This window comes from Palaemon carinicauda, chromosome 40 (genome assembly GCF_036898095.1).
Source record: "Palaemon carinicauda isolate YSFRI2023 chromosome 40, ASM3689809v2, whole genome shotgun sequence".
NCBI classification, from domain to species: domain Eukaryota; kingdom Metazoa; phylum Arthropoda; class Malacostraca; order Decapoda; family Palaemonidae; genus Palaemon; species Palaemon carinicauda.
The window spans coordinates 15,714,348-15,731,581 of NC_090764.1; the positions used below are offsets into that span (position 1 = coordinate 15,714,348).

The 17,234-nt window shown below is 43.0% G+C and overlaps 2 protein-coding genes across 4 annotated transcripts in view; one reads left to right on the forward strand and one right to left on the reverse strand.

Annotated features, from left to right (window-relative positions):
* LOC137631547 (phospholysine phosphohistidine inorganic pyrophosphate phosphatase-like) overlaps positions 1 to 17,234 on the reverse strand; it is a 197,866-nt gene that overhangs the window by 134,575 nt on the left and 46,057 nt on the right. For both annotated transcript variants that reach the window (XM_068363336.1, XM_068363339.1), the window contains one exon: positions 15,368 to 15,473. The gene's annotated coding sequence lies outside the window, so the exon portion shown is untranslated. The remainder of the gene's footprint in view (positions 1 to 15,367; positions 15,474 to 17,234) is intronic.
* The window catches only part of Gorab (Golgin, RAB6 interacting), a 37,604-nt gene that overhangs the window by 1,492 nt on the left and 18,878 nt on the right, over positions 1 to 17,234 (forward strand). For both annotated transcript variants that reach the window (XM_068363329.1, XM_068363330.1), the window contains exon 2: positions 16,130 to 16,278. In XM_068363329.1, the coding sequence (XP_068219430.1) occupies positions 16,130 to 16,278 (149 nt within the window). The remainder of the gene's footprint in view (positions 1 to 16,129; positions 16,279 to 17,234) is intronic.

Below are 17,234 nucleotides of genomic sequence, written 5' to 3' on the forward strand. Positions count from 1 at the left end.
ATTTCTTTAAAGAAATAAATTAACCTCATCATCATTATAATCCATACAGATCTTAAATTTTGCTTTGAGCTTCCCAATTGTTTTTATACCTGTCACTGTATCATCTACATTGTTTCCATCAGCACAATTTATAATAACATTGCCATTGTGGATAGACCTTATATTAACAGCTGCAGTATCTATAGTGTATTAACTTAATTTTTCATCTCAGTGAAACGACAATTTCTTTACCTTAACTTATTCGCAGCTTTATCCAATAATTAAATTCTTTTTAAATAATATATTTTAGAGTCGACTTACAATCACATACATTAGTTCAAGGGATGATAAAATTTTAAGTCAACAATACTGGGCAAGTGGGCCAAATCATCTGATGGCTTCTCTTATTAGTGTTCTAATTCAGATTATTGGTGTTATAATTCAGCAATTATAGCATGGCATTCAGCTAATTTGTCTCTCTGGTCAAGTTCTTGGATCATTTCAACAATCATCATCTGCAATTTTCATCATTAATTTTTCTTAAATGTACTTCAATAAAATTTAGCATAGCTAGCCCATGTCATTTGTTTTAGATTTTCATTACTATTGCCATCCAAAAAGATACATTTTTTATGATACCATTTGTTACAGTCACATATCCAATATCTGTTGTTGTCTTTTACAGATTCACACTTGCAATCAATAAACATTCCCCTTTATCTAACCATAATGCAGGTTCATTGCCACTTTTTTTTCTATAGATAATTTTTCCACTTAGAATGATATTAATTTCACTAAGAAAAAACTTGATTCCCTCATAGAGAAAAAACACTCAGCTAGCAAGTCTGCACTCTATTGCAGCATAGACGAAGGTTATTACTACTGTATTTAGTACCAAATTTAACTTCATTTGATAATGGAATTGGAATCATGATAAAAATTATAAAGAATATAAATTATGAATGATTAGTTTCCATAAGCCCAAAACTCTTGTCTTAGGCTAGTAGGATGTTCACAATCTAGGCTATACTAACTTTCATAAATACTTAGGAGTAAACTAGGCAAGGTTGTCTACAGATTGGGGGGTATCAGGTAGCTTGCAATGGGTTTGGGGTAAGTCTGCCATTATTTAAAGATGAAATTCACTAAGTTAGGTCAAGTAAGGTTAGTTTGATATAAGCATAACATTTAGGCCTATTCAATTAATGTTTCACTAAAAAGTGTTGTGCCATTTGAAAAGAATAAATGTTAGTAAGAAAAATATACAATTCGATAATAATAATGTTGACATTATTTTGACTATTTAGAGTTGGTATAAAGATTTTTCAATATTTAACTTAGCCGGTGATTATATAAGCTGCAGCTCTGCTGCTCGACAGAAAACTCTACGTAAAAAATCCGCCAGCGATCGCAATGCAGGTAGGGGGTGTACTTCAACAGCGCCATCTGTCGTGCAGGTACTCAGTACTCATTGTAAACAAAGAACTCAATTTTCTCTCTGTCGTGCTACCGGCAAGACCTACTAATTCGCTGTTGCTAACTGGATTTGTTTTCACAACTATTTGGTGAAGTACACGTTTCTAGTTTTGAGCTTTCGCTGTGCAGGCTTTCTCTTCAATAAATCCTTGCATTCTTTTTTTGATATCGGATTATTTGTTGATGACTTTGGATAGTTTTTTAATTCCCCTTTGACCAATTCAAAATGGCTGACCTTTCTCAAGTCCCTAAATTCAGGAAGTGTAATGCTAAGGACTGTTCAAGGCGTCTTCCGAAGGCCTCTATCGATCCTCACACCGTTTGTTCCAATTGTCGGGATAAAACCTGTCAATTGGAAGATCGATGTGAGGAATGCGTTGGGCTTTCGGAATTCGATTTTATCGAATTCCAGAAATATACACGTAGGCTAGAGAGAGATAGAGTCAGGAGAAGTTCATCTCGTTCCGTTGATTTTTCCTCTCCTCATGCCCCACAACCTATTCCTTCCCCTGTAGTGGTTGCTCCTAATCCCCCTTCTGGCACTCAGGATCCTTCGATGGCAGATATGATGCGTGCCATCCAAGCTCTGGGTGAGAGAGTTGAGTCCTTGGCTAGTGACCGTAACCAGCTCATGGCGGACGTCAAGGAGCTGAAGTGTAAGAGTGCAGTGGGAAGTGATAAAGTGAGTGATAGTGTTGTGGATAGTGTTGCGCTTGAGGGTTCGTCTGTTCGTGCCTGTCGTCCTCCTAGTCCGGGACCTCTTGCAAGCTCCCAAGTCCAGGGGAGAAGCAATGTCGTACGACCAAAGGGTTCGAGAGGCTTTAATCAGCGAACAGACGTTCCCTCCGTGGTTTCGGGCGTATCTACCCAAGATCGCCCCACCCACACAAAGACGAGAGAGCCCATTTATTCCTCGTCTGCGGAAGAGGTTTCTCGTAAGATACCATGGACCAAGGTCTCACGACCTCTTAAGCGCAAGTCGGTCCCTTCCGCGCAAGTCCAACGGCCCAGTTGTAGCCACTGGGTCAGTTCGGACTCGCTGCAGTCTTCCGATGACTGCTCACCTCCTAAGAGAGGCAAAGCGGTACCGCCTCAGGCAGTTACACCGTCTGTCGCCGCACCTGCTCCTGCAGACCCTAAGTGGTCTTTGCTGCAGACCATGCAGTACCAATTAACGTCTCTGATGCAGGACTTTCGTGCGGAGAAGGTTGCTGCTGCACCAACCTCTTGCCTACAACCAACCACGGTTGTGCGTCCTGTGGACGCTGAGGCGACCTTCTTGCGCACTCCAGCTGAGAGAGTCCCGCCACCCATGCGTTCCAGTGTACCCTGCCAGCCGCTTGTTGACGTTCAGCGACGCACGGAACCTTCCGTTGACGTTCGCGAGGTACAACAAACGTCAGAGTTGTTTTGTTTTGACGCGGTGCGTCAACCTCCGCAACCCAGTGTGGTTGCCTCTGCTCGCCCACATCAGACTAGACAGTCTGGAGTAGACGCTGTGCGTCCCCGCGCTGCTATGGTTGTTGCCAGCTCACAGACTGGGCAACAGTTCCATGACGTTGCGTCCGGTTCAGTCACGCGTGCACCCGTGCGACCGGACTCAGTTGACCAGCCGATACCTACTCCATTGCCGCTTCCTCCTCAATTCTCGGATGATGGACTCTCTGATGATGACGATGCGGCACACGTTGATGAACCACATTCGGACCTTGATGAGCCCAAGTCCACGCAACCCTCTTTGGACTTTAGAAAAGTTCTTGCTCTGTTCAAAGAGATGTTTCCGGACCAGTTTGTGTCTGTGGCTCCGCGCTCTCCTCCGTCAGAGTTTGCTTTAGGTACGCAGTCATCCTCGCCTGCCTTTACGAGACTCGTCCTCGCACGCTCGTCCAAGAGAGCTTTACGAGTTTTAGGAGATTGGATGCAGTCCAAAAAGAGTCTAGGGAAGACAGCCTTTACGTTTCCCCCTGCTAAACTCTCTTCCAGATCGAGCGTCTGGTATGCCACGGGAGAAGTTCTCGGCTTGGGAGTTCCTGCCTCTGCCCAGGGCGACTTCTCAAGTCTTGTAGACTCTCCCCGCAGGCTAGCCATGAGACGCTCTAAGATATGCTGGTCACCTTCAGACCTAGACCATCTGTTGAAAGGAGTATTTAGAGCCTTCGAGGTCTTCAACTTTTTGGACTGGTGTCTGGGAGCTTTGAGCAGGAAGATCTCCCCGACTGAGAAGGAATCTTCCTTGCTCATCATGTCCTGCATGGACAAGGCCATACGTGACGGATCTAGTGAGCTTGCTGCATCGTTCGTTTCCGGAGTCCTAAAGAAGCGTGAGAACCTTTGTTCTTTCCTGTCAGCTGGAGTGACACCGTGTCAAAGATCAGAACTTCTGTTTGCTCCTCTTTCTAAGTGCCTTTTCCCAGATTATTATTATTATTATTATTATTTGCTAAGCTAAAACCCTAGCTGGAAAAGCAAAATGCTATAAGCCCAGGGGCCCCAACAGGGAAAATAGCCCAGTAAGGAAAGGAAAGAAGGAAAAATAAAATATTTTAAGAAGAGTAACATTAAAATAAATATTTCCTATATAAACTATGAAAATTTTAACAAAACAAGAGGAAGAGAAATTAAATAGAATAGTGTGCCTGATTGTACCCTCAAGCAAGAGAACTCTAACCCAAGACAGTGGAAGACCATGGTACAGAGGCTATGGCACTACCCAAGACTAGAGAACAATGGTTTGATTTTGGAGTGTCCTTCTCCTAGAAGAGCTGCTTACCATAGCTAAAGAGTCTCTTCTACCCTTACTAAGAGGAAAGTAGCCACAGAACAAATACAGTGCAGTAGTTAACCCCTTGAGCGAAGAAGAATTGTTTAGTAACCTCAGTGTTGTCAGGTGTGTGAGGACAGAGGAGAATCTGTTAAGAATAGGCCAGACTATTCGGCGTATGTGTAGGCAAAGAGAAAGAACCGTAACCAAAGAGAAGGATCCAACGTAGTACTGTCTGGCCAGTCAAAGGACCCCATAACTCTCTGGCGGTAGTATTTCAACGGGCGGCTGGTGCCTTGGCCAACCTACTACCTACTTGATTAAGGAGATTGCTGCTTCTTTGATACAGAAGGACACCCATGACCTGGTTGCGTCCTCTGCCCGCAAAGCCACCCCTTTGCCTACCTTGTCAAGACCAAGGATGGACACTCCAGCGTCCAGATTTATTCCGCCCTTTCGTGGCAGAGCCTCCAGCAGAGGAGGTGCTCGTGCCGAAGGGAGACGTGGGAAGAAGAAAGGAACCAAGTCCTTTAAAGGCAGAGTCTGACTGCCACCTTCTTCAGACAGCAGTGGGAGCCAGACTCAAGAACTTCTGGCAGACCTGGGAGAAGAGAGGCGCAGATGCACAATCTGTGAAGTTGCTCAGAGAGGGGTACAAGATCCCGTTTGTACGAAAACCCCCTCTAGCAACGTCTCCCATTGATCTCTCTCCCAGGTACAGAGAGGAAGACAAGAGACGAGCATTGAAACAGGAGGTGTCTCTCTTGCTAGAAAAGGAAGCGGTAGTCAAAGTCCTGGACCATCAAACCCCGGGCTTCTACAACCGTCTCTTCTTAGTGGTAAAGAAGACAGGAGGGTGGAGGCCGGTGCTAGACGTCAAGTGCGCTGAATGTCTTTGTCACAAAGCAGACGTTCGCCATGGAGACCACAAAGTCCGTTCTAGCAGCGGTCAGAAGGGAAGACTGGATGGTCTCTTTAGACCTAAGGGACGCATACTTTCACGTCCCCATCCACCCAGACTCCCAACCTTTTCTGAGATTCGTTTACGAAAAGGTTGTCTACCAGTTTCAAGCCCTGTGCTTTGGCCTAAGCACAGCTCCTCTTGTGTTTACGAGGCTGATGAGGAATATAGCCAAATTCCTTCATTTAGCGGACATCAGAGCCTCCCTCTATTTGGACGACTGGCTTCTAAGAGCTTCTTCCAGTCGTCGCTGTCTGAAGGATCTAAAGTGGACTCTAGATCTGACCAAGGAATTGGGTCTCCTGGTCAATATGGAAAAGTCTCAAGTGGTCCCATCCCAAACTATTGTGTATTTAGGGATGGAGATTCACAGTCTAGCTTTTCGGGCTTTTCCGTCGGCCCCCAGAACAAGTCAAGCCCAGTTATGCATCCAGAACATGCTGAAGAAGGAACGATGTTCAGTCAGGCAGTGGATGAGTCTGATAGGGACACTATCATCCCTGGAACAGTTCGTATCGTTAGGAAGACTACACCTCCGTCCTCTTCAATATCACCTAGCTGTTTACTGGAAAAAGGACAAGACGCTAGAAGCGGTCTCGATCCCCATTTCCGAGAAGATGAAGTCTTCCCTGACTTGGTGGAAGGACAGTATCAGCCTCAGAGAGGGTCTGCCCCTGGCTGTTCAGACTCCCAACCACGTTCTCTTCTCGGACGCATCGGACACGGGCTGGGGCGCGACATTAGACGGTCGGGAATGCTCGGGAACTTGGAACTCGAGTCAAAGGACAATGCACATCAACTGCAAGGAGCTACTGGCAGTTCATCTGGCCTTGAAAAGCTTCAAGTCTCTCCTTCAAGGCAAGGTGGTGGAGGTGAACTCGGACAACACCACGGCTTTGGCGTACATCTCCAAGCAAGGAGGGACCCACTCTATGACGTTGTACGAGATCGCAAGGGACCTCCTCACCTGGTCAAAAGATCTAAACATTTCTCTAGTAACGAGGTTCATCCAAGGCAACTTGAATGTCATGGCAGATTGCCTCAGTCGGAAGGGACAAATCATTCCAACAGAATGGACCCTACACAAGGATGTGTGCAAGAGACTGTGGGCCACATGGGGCCAGCCTACCATAGATCTCTTCGCAACCTCGATGACCAAGAGGCTCCCAATATATTGCTCACCAATCCCGGACCCAGCAGCAGTTCATATAGATGCCTTTCTCCTAGATTGGTCACATCTAGACCTATATGCATTCCCCCCGTTCAAGATTGTCAACAAGGTACTGCAGAAGTTCGCCTCTCACGAAGGGACAAGGTTGACGTTAGTTGCTCCCCTCTGGCCCGCGAGAGAATGGTTCACCGAGGTACTTCGATGGCTAGTGGACGTTCCCAGAACTCTTCCTCTAAGGGTGGACCTTCTACGTCAGCCACACGTAAAGAAGGTACACCAAGGCCTCCACGCTCTTCGTCTGACTGCCTTCAGACTATCGAAAGACTCTCGAGAGCTAGAGGCTTTTCGAAGGAGGCAGCCAGGGCGATTGCTAGAGCAAGGAGGACATCCACCCTTAGAGTCTACCAATCGAAGTGGGAAGTCTTCCGAAACTGGTGCAAGTCAGTATCAGTATCCTCAACCAGTACCTCTGTAACTCAAATAGCTGACTTCCTTTTATACCTGAGGAAAGAAAGATCTCTTTCAGCTCCCACTATCAAGGGTTACAGAAGCATGTTGGCATCAGTCTTCCGTCACAGAGGCTTAGATCTTTCCAACAACAAAGATCTACAGGACCTCCTTAAGTCTTTTGAGACCACGAAGTAGCGTCGTTTGGCTACACCTGGTTGGAATTTAGACGTGGTACTAAGATTCCTCATGTCAGAAAGGTTCGAGCCGCTACAATCAGCCTCCTTTAAAGATCTCACTTTAAAGACTCTTTTCCTGGTTTGCTTAGCCACAGCTAAAAGAGTCAGTGAGATTCACGCCTTCAGCAGGAACATCGGATTTTCATCTGAAACGGCTACATGTTCTTTACAACTTGGTTTTCTAGCCAAAAACGAGCTACCTTCTCGTCCTTGGCCGAAATCGTTCGATATTCCAAGCCTATCAAATATGGTTGGAAATGAACTAGAAAGAGTCTTATGCCCTGTGAGAGCTCTTAAGTTCTATTTAAGACGAACTAAACCTTTACGAGGATAGTCAGAAGCTTTATGGTGTTCTGTTAAGAAACCATCTTTGCCTATGTTGAAGAATGCTTTATCCTATTTTATCAGACTGTTAATACGAGAAGCTCATTCCCATCTGAGTGAGGAAGACCAAGCTTTGCTGAAGGTAAGGACACATGAAGTTAGAGCTGTCGCAACTTCAGTGGCCTTTAAACAAAATAGATCTCTGCGAAGTATAATGGACGCAACCTATTGGAGAAGCAAGTCAGTGTTCGCGTCTTTTTATCTTAAAGATGTCCAGTCTCTTTACGAGAACTGCTACACCCTGGGACCATTCGTAGCAGCGAGTGCAGTAGTGGGTGAGGGCTCAACCACTACATTCCCCTAATTCCATAACCTTTTTAATCTTTCTCTTGAAATGTTTTTATTGTTGTTTTTGGGTTGTCCGGAAGGCTAAGAAGCCTTTCGCATCCTGGTTGATTTGGCGGGTGGTCAAATTCTTTTCTTGAGAAGCGCCTAGATTAGAGGTTTTGATGAGGTCCTGTGGTATGGGTTGCAACCCTTCATACTTCAGATCCTAGGGGTCGCTCAGCATCCTAAGAGGATCGCGAGGCTCCGTAAGGAAGACGTACTTAAAAAGGCAGAGTAATTGTTCAAGTCGACTTCCTTACCAGGTACTTATTTATTTTATGTTTGTTATTTTGATAACTTCTAAAATGAAATAAAAAATCCTTAGCTCATAATAATGTAAACATTTTTTGCTGGTCTCTACCCACCCCCCTGGGTGTGAATCAGCTTATATAATCACCGGCTAAGTTAAATATTGAAAAATGTTATTTTGATAATAAAATAAATTTTTGAATATACTTACCCGGTGATTATATATTAAAGGACCCTCCCTTCCTCCCCAATAGAGACGCAGTGGACCGAGGAGAAAATTGAGTTCTTTGTTTACAATGAGTACTGAGTACCTGCACGACAGATGGCGCTGTTGAAGTACACCCCCTACCTGCATAGCGATCGCTGGCGGATTTTTTACGTAGAGTTTTCTGTCGAGCAGCAGAGCTGCAGCTTATATAATCACCGGGTAAGTATATTCAAAAATTTATTTTATTATCAAAATAACATATTTTACATTTTATATTTGGCATAAACCATTTTACATTTTATAGATAAAATGAATTTAAAACTAGAAACAAAAGTAAAAATAAAACCCTCATAAATAACCACCCGACTCCCGAAAATGCTTAGCAAGTTCTTGGGTGCATATAGATGATATTGTGCTTTTATAAATTATTATTTCAGTTAGGAAGTATCAGCTTCAGGCAGCTGCACTGGCGATGCAGAGGTTCATACATACCTAAGTAACCTTAAAAAATGTAGTTCATCATGGCGACAGAGCATTTTATTACAATGTCTTGTAGGACATGCACCGCTCTGCCACCAATTCTGAAGCTCTTCACAAACTGTTTGGTCGGTTTTCTGATGCAGGGTCAAAAGAGGGACCAATAGCAATCCCATGATACATCATACTTTCAGCATTCTTCAGGTCTCCCGGCTTTTACAGTCTACTTTTTCTTGTAGAAAAGGCATCTGGAGGCTGGAGACTAGTCATCGATCTCTCACCCTTGAACAAGTTTGTCCAGCAAACTCCGTTCAGGATGGAGACTCCGGATAATCGCATCATGAGCTCTGTGCTTGGATCGCTTTGCTTCCTCAGCCTCTTCTAGGTAACTTCCACTCCTTTCCCAAGGTATGCATAAATCGATCACAAATGTACTTCCGTCCCTCTGCACCACTAAGTCCGATTTTATAAAGGTGTGCCCTGATCTAATTACAGGCTCCACCTCAATGGTGTACCTTTCTGCACGTAACCAGGCAGCGAGCCTTTCTAGGATCTCTTTGTGGCGCATGACCCTGTGGTGCCGAAGTGAAGGATCTCTTTGGAGTTAGTGGTAAATCCTCAGTACCCTTACCACAGTATCGGCGTGTCAGTCACTCAAGTTGATCATTCAGTACCCTTCCAACAGCTCTATTGACTCTGCATACTGCTGTTTGTGCACAGAGTTAACTAGGACTAGTTGTTGTGCACAGAGTTAACTAGGACTAGTTGTTCCACTAGGCCTGGTTTGACAAATTAATTTCTCCCCAAAAAACAGGTACAGTACTGTAATTGTTTACAGGCTGAGAATGCCAAGTGATTTATCAAAAGGTTACCTTTTGCTTATTTTTCTTAATCTTTGCTTGGGTTTTAAGAGCAATAAAGTGGTTTTGATGAAGGAAAAAACTTTTTTGGGAGGTGCTGTGTGGTCTCCAAAGTCTTTCCTGTATAAGAATAGAACAGAGAATCAAATACTGTACAACATATTACCAAAGAAATACTGATTCAATAAGCAAAGCACGGGTTCAGTGTGTACAGTATAAGGAAGACCTATGAGTTCAGGCATTATTGAACCTGTCACAGCACCTCTAATGCTGAAATCTATGGCAACCAATGACACGTTATGCTGAGGGCACTCTGTTGATGAAAAAGCCACTGCAAGTCCTAGTCTCGGCCAAAACTACCAAATAGATTTCTGCAGCGTCTTCCACCTCTGCTGTTTATTTTGCAGAAGGAGCCCCTGAAAGATCTCCAGTTGACCAGATCCAACCTGATAGAGGGGGCAGATGATCATTGATCCTTGTCTTCGGTAGTGCTATTGTCAAAGACAGTATCTTCTGAGAAGGAGAAGAAGCACTCTTGTCCTCCTCCTCCTGACCCTATACCTTCATCCTTGTCCTCTGTTGCTAAGCTTCAAAATGCTGTCTCTCTTCCAAAGGCAAAGAAGAGAGTACCCTATGTCTCTTCAGACTTGTCTTGCTTTTCACGTATGCGTAATAAAAACAGCTTTGTTCTCACTTTATGGGATCAGGGTGCCAGGGAGCCTTCTCTCCAAGAATGCTATGTCCTTTCTTATTAAAACATTAGTAACTTAACTAGTATTGAATTGGATTCTAGTCAGGTGAATGACTTGAAAGTTTGGATTTATAATATTAGGAGTGCTAGGGCATCACTTAATTTTTGTAAGAATCTTTCTTTGGAAAGGGTTTTAGCAACCACTCAGTGACATGCCAAATCTGTTTTTGCCAAGCACAATTTAAAGGTTTTCTCATAAAGATTTCTAGGCATTACATCCTATGATAGATGTACACGATGTGCTAGTTTAGATTGCTATTTGGGGATCTTATTTTTAAACATAAGACTTACCCAGTAGTTATATATATAGCTTACGTCCCCGACGTCAACGGCAGAAAATTCGAAACTCGCGCCAATCACCGATTGGATAGCCAGGTGTACCACCCCTGCGCCCTAGCAAGGTACCTAGGAACCCTTCCAGGAACCCTCATATATTCCCTGCCGTGCTAGCGGCAAGATGTTGGATTTTTTCACTCGCTGTAACCTGTATATTACAGTTATTTTGGTGATGTACAATTTATTTTTAACCTTCGCTGGTTGGATTTTATTTTTACTGAGTGTTAGTGCTTTAACTAAGTTTGTATCTTAACAGAGGTAGGAATGGGAGTTTTTTCCCCCTATTGTAAAACTAACGAACCTACTCTTTAAATATGATTGCGGAGATCGTTCCACCATCTCTATGACGTCACAATCGTGTGACGTAAGCAACATAGTACTACGTAATATGTGGCATAATTATTTTTTTCTTTTTCTTGTAAAGATAAGACCTCTCTGCAAAAAAATCTTTGCAACCTCAAATGTCTCTCTTTTGGGAGAGGGAGGCTTCTATCCGGTCCTGGATGTAACTGCTCTCAATGCCTTCGTTCAGAAGTCAAAGTTCTCCATGGAGACATTGAAATCATGAACTATTTAAAGTCTCATGTCAGCCTGGTCACAAGGCGAAGCAGAGTATGACTGTTTTCGCCTTCAGGCAGTAGAGCCAGACTACATAACTTCTGGCAATCTTGGGAGAAGAGGGGAGCAGACCTTTGGTCAGTACATCTTCTGAAGGAGGACTACAATTTCTTTTCACAGGGAAACCTCCTTTAGTTTTAGCTCCAATAGATCTCTCTCCCAGATCTAGAGAGGAGTTTAAGAGGCAGGCTTTGCAATTAAATTTTTGCTAATGTAGCAGAATACTGCACTCAAGAGACATCAGATCCTCCCTGTATCTGGATGATTGACTTACCAGAGCTCTTTCTTACAATCTTCATGAAGGATTTTCAGATAACTTTGAACCTTTCAGAAGAATTGCGTATTCCTGTCATCAAGACGAGTCTCTTCTGACACCAGGACGCTTAGCACCACGTCTTATAGGACGTTCGGCGTCTTGCTCTGTTAACCTCTCGGCGCCACGTCTTACAGGAAGCTTGGCGCCACACCTTCCAGGATGTTTGGCGCCACACCTTCCAGGATGTTTGGCGCCACGTCTCACAGGATGCTCGGCTCCACGTCTTACAGGAAGCTCGGCTCCACGTCTTACAGGATGCTCGGAGCCTCGTCTTACAGGAAGCTCGGCGCCACGTCTTACAGGACGCTCGGCACCTCGTCTTACAGGACGCTCGGCACCTCGTCTTTCAGGACGCTCGGCACCATGTCTTTCAGGACGCTCGGCACCACGTCTTTCAGGATGCTCGGCGCCACGTTTTACAGGAAGCTTGGCGCCACGTCTTACAGGTCGCTCGGCGCCCTGTCTTTCAGGACACTCGACGTCGGAGATCTAGAAGGAGGCATGACATTAAACATGAGAACCTCGGACTTCGTGGTGACACTAGTCGAATCGAATGTCGAGATCAAGGACGTCTTAGTTCCGATCTCTTTGATCACAAAAGTTTATTTGTCGAGAGTCTAGCCTTAGTACAACGCGGCGACATAGGCGGTGATCTGGGTTTCCTTGACGCCAGGAGTCAGGACCTTAATAGATGTATCCTGATAAACACAAGGTCACTAGTTCCGTTAGATCTTCTGACACCATTACAGAAAATACTTTATTTAAGGATGGTGATTCAGAGTCAAGTTTATTCTCTCCATTTCAACCTCAATCATTTTGGGACAAGGAGAAGGTCTTGAGTCGATATGCATCTCTTTTAGGATGCCATAAGAAGTTGCCTTCAGTGGTGGTTTGATCCAGTCAAACTTACAGAAGGTCACTCCTTTTGAACAGAGGATCTTAGACCTTGTGTTGTGTTTCGTCACCTCGGATTCGGGGTGGGACCAACACTAGACAGTTGGAAGCTTCGGGACTTTGGACAGAGGATCAGAGGAGCTTCCTCATCACCCAAAAGAACTGTTGGCAGTCCAGTTGGCTCTCAAAAAGCTTTGAAGGATCAGTTTGGAACAAAGTGGTGCAGGTCTATGCCGATCACACCACAGATTTGGCTTTCATTGCCAAGCAGGACGGAACCCACTCGAGGTTCCTTTACGGGACTGAGAGGAGTCTTCTCATCTGGGCTTAGGAGAATGTTTTCCTTCTAACAAGGTTCTTTAAAAAGAGAAGAACTTATGGCAGAACAGTCTCAGCTGGAGAATGGACTCTCCATCGAGAAATCTGCAAGAATCTGTGGCGACTTTGGTGTCGTTCTTGTATAGTCCTATTCGTGATTTAACAGACAAAGAGACTAGAAACTTACTGCTCTCCAGTGCCAGATCTCGAAGCAGTCCACATAGACGCTTTCCTGTTAGTCTGGTCCAATCTGGATGTGTACGTTTTCCTCGTTCTATTTCCTTTACAAGGTGACACAAAACTTTGTGTCGCACGAAGGGACCAGGTGACCTTAGTGGCCGCCTTTTGGCCCTCAAGAGGATGGTTCACAGAGATACTGGAATGGATGGTGGACTCTCCTAGAAGTCTTCCATTAAGAGTAGTTTTACTCAAACAACCTCTCGTGGAAAGTTACCTTTCTAGTCTCCAAGCTCTTCTAGCTACCTTCAACCTTTTGAAACCTCACAGGAATAGAGGTTTTCAAAAGAGGCAGCTAAGTATTTTACAAGAGCAATAAGAACTTCTACCATCAGGATTTATCAAACCAAACGGGAGGCTTTAGAGAATGGTGCAGAGTCAACTCTGTTTTCTCTTCCAGTATCTCTACAACTCAGATTGCTGACTTCCTGTTTTACCTTAGAAGGAAGCTCATTTGTTCATCCTCTTCCATTAAGGGATGCAGGTGTGTGTTAGCGACTGTTGTCAGACACAGTATCTTGGACCTTTCTATTGATGAAGTCCTACAGGAATTTCTCAACTTGTTTGTAACATCAAACAACCAGGATTCACCAGCTTGGATCTTGGACTCAATCCTGAAGTTCCTTATGAGTGACAAACTTGAGCACTTGCTTTCATCTTCATTTTAAGGACCTCTCGATGAAAACTATTTTTCTTGTTAGTCTTGTGACATCTAAAAGAATCAGTTAATAAATACGTTTTAGTAAAACGTTGGCTTTCGAGATAACGAAGCTATCTGCTCATTGCAGTTAGGCTTTCTTGCCAGGAAAGACCGCCTTTCTCAACCTTGACCTAAGGCTTTTGAGTTTCCGAATTTTTCGGATATGGTTGGCGAGGAGTTGGAGAGAGTCCTGTGTCCAGTAAGAACCCTGAAGTTCTACCCAGGCAGTATGAAAGGGTTGCGAGGCAAGTCGAAAGCTCTTTGGTGCTCGATTAAGAAGCCCTCGTTTTTCAGATGTCAAGAATGTCCTTTCATTCTTCATCAGACTCTTATAAGAGAGGCTCATACACATTACAGTGAGACTGGCCTCAAGTTTCTAAGGTCAAGACGCATGAGGTTAGTACTATAACAACTTGAATGACCTTCAAGCAGAATAGATTGTTGTGGAGCATTATGGACACAACCTTTTGGGGGAATAAATCTGTGTTCACTTCACACTATTTCAATCGTGTCCAGACTCTTTATGAGGACTGCTACATTATGGGACCATTCGTGATAGCGAGTGCAGTAGTGGGTAAAGGATCCACCACTACGTTCCCATAATCCCAATAACCTTTTCTTCTCTTGGAACTTTTATTTGTTTTTATGGTTGTTTGTGGAGACTGTGTCAGTCTTCCAAAATCATTGATTTTAGTCAGGTGGTCAATTCTGTTCCTTGAAGAGCGCCCGGAACTGGTTATTGGAGGAGGTTCTGTCATAATGAGGTATATACACCGGTTTGACAGTCCCTAGGGATCTTCAGCCCCCTGGGAGGATTGCTGGATCTCATAAGGCTAGCAGACATAATGAGACAGAGAATCATTGAAGTCAGCTTCCTTATCAGGTACGAACCCTTAAGTTTGTTTTAATAACTCTTGAGAAAAATTCCAGATATACTAGCTGTCTCTAACCCTCCACCAAAGGTGTTAATCAGCTATATATATAACTACCGGGTAAGTCTTATGTTTAAAAATGGTATTTTCATTATAAAATAAATTTTTGAACATACTTACCCGGTAGTTATATATAATTAAAGTCCCTCCCTCCTCCCCTATAAGAGACTAGAGGCATGGAATATATGAGGGTTCCTGGAAGGGTTCCTAGGTACCTCGCTTGGGCGCAGGGGTGGTACACCTGGCTATCCAATCGGTGATTGGCGCGAGTTTCGAATTTTCTGCCGTTGACGTCGGGGACGTAAGCTATATATATAACTACCGGGTAAGTATGTTCAAAAATTTATTTTATAATGAAAATACCATATTGAGTAATTTGTATTAGTTAAGGTACATTAAAGTTTGTATTGGGTTATTTACCATTTTGGCAATTGATTATCTTAGCCTCTTTCAATTTGAAACTGTTGTTTTGTAAAAGGGTGAGAGAACTTCTTTCAAGCTTTTGGTGACAATCCTTAAGTTACACACAATTTAAGGTGAGCAGTGTTGGGTTGGTTGAAAAAATTCTGTTTTTATTTTCAAGTTGTATGTTGTTTTTTTGGTTCATCTCTTTTCCTCACTTACCCATCCTTCTGAGTGCAGGATTCAGCCAGATGAGCATCAGGTGAGCTTTATTAAAATAGATAGAATTTTAATGATATAATTGATTATTTCTATGTTACTCACCCAAAATTCATCTAATTCCTCTCCACCATGCCACTGTTGTCTACTGTCAATGTTTTGTGTTTTCAGCCTGCCACAGGCTGGAGACCATATCTTCTACAATGCAATCCTGAAATTCAAAAAAGCAATTTATGATGATGATGTTAATGACATACATTGCAAAAATTATTAGAGGCATTGTTTCTTAGGTCAATATGGGCATACTGTATTGTGGAATCTAGTCAGGTTGTTAAATTTGATTCAACTTCATATATTGAAAGCTGAACCACATTTCATGCCATACACCTTATATTGGGCAGTAATATACTAATTGAGTGAAGAAAAATATGAAATTTAATTTTAGATGATAGATGTCGATGCATGTAAGCTTCGAAGATGAAGCCAGATAATCCTCAAGCAAGTATAGAAATATTTTTTTATATATATATATATTAGAATTCCATTTTTCTTATTGTAAACTATGTTTTCTTTTCTTACATACAATCTCTTATCTTATATCTAATGACCCATCTCTGAAAAATATAACTATTGATAGCTGATAAAGGTTGGGTTATCGAGAGAAAATGCAATTTATTTTATAGAAAAATTGCAGTATGTAAAAAAAAAAAGTTATGTAAAAGCAAAAAATTGTCAAAATTAAATGTTACCAAATTTTTGTTTAAACTAGTGATCACCGTAAGCATGATTATTTGTCTCCATCAATTTTATTCTCTTTAGTAGTATAGTATCTCACATCATTTTAACAAAAGTTTTATCTATTTTCAGAAACACACAAACCAAAAAGTGCTCTAAGATCTGCCAGTTTTCAAACTTCTGGTAGATCAATTTCAAGAGAGAAAATTGGGATAATGAGGCCGTCCAAGTCAAATAATTATACACCTATACCACCAGGAGCTAGGCTCTCTCACACCAAGGTATGATTATATGGAGCACTTTCTAGAACGAAAGGAAGATTTTAATTGTACCAAGACATTAAAATTAATGAGTAACGGATTCTGAATACTGTATAATAAAGGGATTTTGACGAAGGAAAAATCTATTTCTGGGCGAGAGACCCGTGTTGCCCAGTGAAGCTAAAACATCAGCTGCGGTCCCCAAAGCGCTAGCGGACCCGATCATCGAGAGCATTGCATCTCTCTCCGGGGCCAGAAGAGATGCAATGCTCTCGATGATCGGGTCCGTTAGCGCTTTGGGGACCGCTGCTGATGTTTTAGCATCACTGGGCGACACGGGTCGGAGCTCAGAAATTATTAATGCAAGTTTATTATTTCTGTAATTCAAAAATTGCTTAAATGAAGACTTGTTTTGTTTATACACAAATTCAAACCCTTGTATTTTATACTGGAGTATCCCTCTGTGCTAGCTAGAATTGGTCATTGGAGGCATATTGACAAGGTACAATAGTTAATTGGCAGTAGGCAGGTGAGGTGTAAAGAGAAGCCTGTGCTCATGGACTGTCTCGTTCAATATTTCTCTAGTTTTCATAGCAAATAGATGCTGTTGCTGCTGTGAATTTGTTATTATGCATAATTTAAAATGTATAACTATTATAAAAACTTTTTTGTTACTCGTTTATTATTATTGGTTTGGATATTTGCTCTGGAGAGAATAAATATCTATTTCAAGGAGAAAGTTTTCAATATTAATCTTACCCGATAATCATGTAGCTGTCAACTCCGTTGCCCGACAGAATTCTACGGAAGGGATACGCCAGCGATCGCTATACAAGAGGGGGGTGTACTCACAAGCGCCACCTGTGGCCAGGTACTGCAGTACTTCTTGTTGACACCACCTCAATTTTTCCTCTGTCGTGCTTCCGGCAAGACGTTCATGGATACGCTTATAATTTTGGAGTATTGTTCACGGTTTT